The 3502-nt window shown below is 36.6% G+C and overlaps 1 protein-coding gene across 1 annotated transcript; it reads left to right on the top strand.

Moving 5' to 3' along the window:
- Positions 1 to 2574: 2574 nt before the first annotated feature.
- Positions 2575 to 3057, top strand: LOC145947469 (uncharacterized). The gene has a single exon (XM_083057252.1). The coding sequence runs from the start codon at positions 2575 to 2577 to the stop codon at positions 3055 to 3057; it is 483 nt and encodes a 160-aa protein (XP_082913378.1).
- The last annotated feature ends 445 nt before the right edge of the window (positions 3058 to 3502 follow it).

The raw sequence follows: 3502 nt of genomic DNA, 5'->3' as shown, positions 1-3502 counted from the left end.
ACAAATACATTTCTAATAAATTGAGGATAAGAAAGATTCTGAAGTCAACTATAGAAAGCAACGGCGGTATTATATCACAATGTATATATCATAAATCACTGCAAACACATATTTGTCACGTTCAAAACAACAAACGCGTCGAATCATCAGGGATGAAAAAATATACGGCTGTGATATTCAAATGTACAATAAAATATAAAATTAATATTTTTTTTATTGTTTTGTTAAAAACAAAAATGCAATAAAATAATTAACAATAATAACTTAAAATTTATTATATTATTAATGTTATTGGCATTTGACATCTTTATTGATTATTTGATTTTTAGTATAATTGATTTTATATATCTTAATATATTATATAATAATTATATATAAAATAGCTACATGAAAGAGTCATTTTTCGACATATTGCTTTTATTAAGAATTGACAAGAAACAATGAAAACACATTAAGAAACTTGAACAAACTGAAATATAACATCATAAATAGAAAAATGATATAGATTTAAGGAGACGACTCATTTTGACATCCGATATTTTATTTCATTTCCTCCTTGATTTCCTTTTATCATGTAGAGATCCCTATCTTCGAGGGAGCATCTCTCGCCCGTGTCAATTTTGTGCTATGTAAAAAATTACAAAAGCACGTGGAAAGCATGATGCAGAATAAGTTTTTTTTAGCTAAGTTATGTGTCACAATTACTAAATTATAGAATAAAGTTATATTCAATATATACATATACATATATGTACGTAAATTATAATTACATCATTTATTTCTAATAATCTATAATTTATAATATATCATATATTGTTTACAAATTTTCATTGAAGAATGAGCAACGTGCAGCTATGGGTATCAGTATAAATATTAGTAGAAGAAGGAAAACGTGGAGACCATTAGCAACAAACAAAATATGTAACTTGCATTTCTCAAGTATCAATATAATTTCTAATTTTGGATATCAAAATATAATCAACTAAAACTTACAACAATCCCATCACTATCTTAAGTACATATTGACATAAATAAAGAAAATATGCCAAATGTAAGTACTAAAGTTCAAGAAATAATTACAACTTTATAATCATTTTATTTACAGGCTATGAAGAAAAACAAATGGAAGAAAGTAAGCACTGGAAACAGCGCAATTATCATACTTGTTGAATCAGATTGTACATGTTTCAGGCACATCTCAAAGTGCAAGAACTAATGCTACTAAAGTAATTTCATCTAAACGAGTTGCTGATAAGTACACAATTATACAACCAAGAAGCAAGAAGTACGGTCATTCCTAAACAATACTTTATACTCCTCAAATAGAAACACCTTCGGATTAAATTTCTACAATAAAAGACAGTCCACCCGAGAAAGTAAAAGCTCTTCATGGCAAAAATTAACAAACTTTGGTGTTTCGTATTGACACTAACTTCTTCTACATTATTAATATATATTATTCGTCATGTATTTATTTGACCTGCCAAGTTAATATTGTAAGGTACTGTTCGAGACGAGCGATATTGTTTTTATTTTTCTTATATACATACATGCTCTATTGAATGTTACGTATTGTATTTATCTTAGCTCGTGACGTGTAGATCGTTATTAAAGTCAAATTGGTTGAGACTCGAAGACTTCGATCGTAAAATTTCGGGTTTTCTCGGAGCCTTCGGGATCGCTCCTGAGAGCCGGTTTATATAATTCTCGCGAAAACGGATGAACGAACACTGCTAATCCTGCCGCCGCCTCGAACTTATAAGGCGCGAGATTTTCACTTGAAAAATGAAGTATCGAGTATTTAAGAAGTGAACAAGACGTCTCGATTCATTCGCCTACCATCTCAGCCGTATTGCAGCAAGAAAATTAGAGGCTTGTGCTTCGGCTTGCGTCGACCGCGGAATACCCGGGACTTCCACGCAAGGAATTACAATACATTTTGGTCCTTCGAGCCGGATCGTGAAAGGCTACTCAGATCCGCATCAACATTTTAACGGTGCGAGCTGATTTGGATTGAGGCGAGGGAACCAACAATTGCTGGTTATCGTCGGTTGAGGAGGTATCCTTGAAGCAGTCAATTGACGGTCACAGAACCGGACAAGGAAAAGGACTGCCAGCCGTAAGGAGGTCAGCCGACGCTCCCAGAAGAAGAGGAGGCGGCGGACTGCCAACCGTAAACGAGCAAGAAGGCAACAATGGAGCGGTCGAATCGGCGGTCAAGGTAGGAAGGTCACTCATTTGCCAATCAAAATTATTCATTTACTATTTCACCGTTGCGTGAATTATCGAATATTATCGCATACATTGTGCGCGGTACATGCAGATATTACATAAGTTATGGCTCATTCGGCTCAGATCTCAACGCTAAGGAGAAAGCGTGCGTCGATAAAGGTGGCATGCTTCCGCATAAAAACGTACGTAGAATCAGTATCGCAACTGACGTCGGAATTGATCGCGAATTTAGAAGAGAGAAAAGAAAAATTACCTAATTATTGGACGGACTATAATGGTTTGTAATTCGAGATAGAAGCTCTTTGTGACAATGAAGGAGAAGATCGCGTCGCGTTTGAGGAGATGTTTTATGGATTGACGGCTGCACTGCGCTGCATGATTTCGGATTTTGACCGCGCGCCTGCAGCTAACCGCGGCGCGATATTACCCGCCGCGTCCCCGGTCGGAGTGGGCACCTCCACGTGCGGTGTACGATTGCCGAAATTAGATTTACCAAAATTTGCAGGGAAATACGAGGAATGGTTCCCATTTTATGAAATGTTCGACTCTATAATAAATAATAATCAGTCGTTAAGTGGCTTTCAAAAATTTCATAATTTGAGAGCATCTATAACTGGCAAGGAAGCAAATATAATACAATCGCTGGAATTGTCGGATCAAAATTATCAAGTAGCTTGGAATTTATTAAAACAGCGATACGATAATAAGCGCGCTATAGTGCAAACGCATCTACGCGCTCTGTTCGAGATGCCGAATATCGCGAAGGAGAATGCCATTGAGTTGAGTAGAGTGGCGGACAATGCTAAAAACATATACAAGCGCTGAATGCCCTGCGTTGTCATACCGAACATTGGGATACTATGCTGATATACTTGATTTCGTCTAAATTCGATTCAATTACTGTCAGAGAATGGCAAGCATAGTTAACCGGGACAGAGTTGCCCACGTTTAAAAATAAATCGTGGAACTTTTGGAGCATAGATGTCATTTGCTGGAATCATTGAATCGCGGAAATTCGGTGGCTCAATCCGCCGGAAAACGACTGGTAACTCACGTTGCCACTACTTCTTTGTCTTTGTGCGGATATTGTCAAGGAGGGCATCTCATTTATTATTGTCAGGACTTTATTAAATTGCCGGTGACTCAACGAATCGCGGAAATACGGAAACGCAAGCTATGCACAAATTGTCTGCGCGGAAATAATCATTTTTCCGGAAAATGTAAAATGGGCGCGTGTTTCTTTTTTTTACGCGGGGAAATCCTTATGGAT

The sequence above is a fragment of the Prenolepis imparis genome, unplaced genomic scaffold (assembly GCF_030444845.1).
Source record: "Prenolepis imparis isolate NDT839.2.m4 unplaced genomic scaffold, iyPreImpa1.0 SCAF_87, whole genome shotgun sequence".
NCBI lineage: Eukaryota > Metazoa > Arthropoda > Insecta > Hymenoptera > Formicidae > Prenolepis > Prenolepis imparis.
The sequence above is the reverse complement of the archived record's forward strand: the minus strand, read 5'-3'. Positions and strand labels throughout refer to the sequence as shown.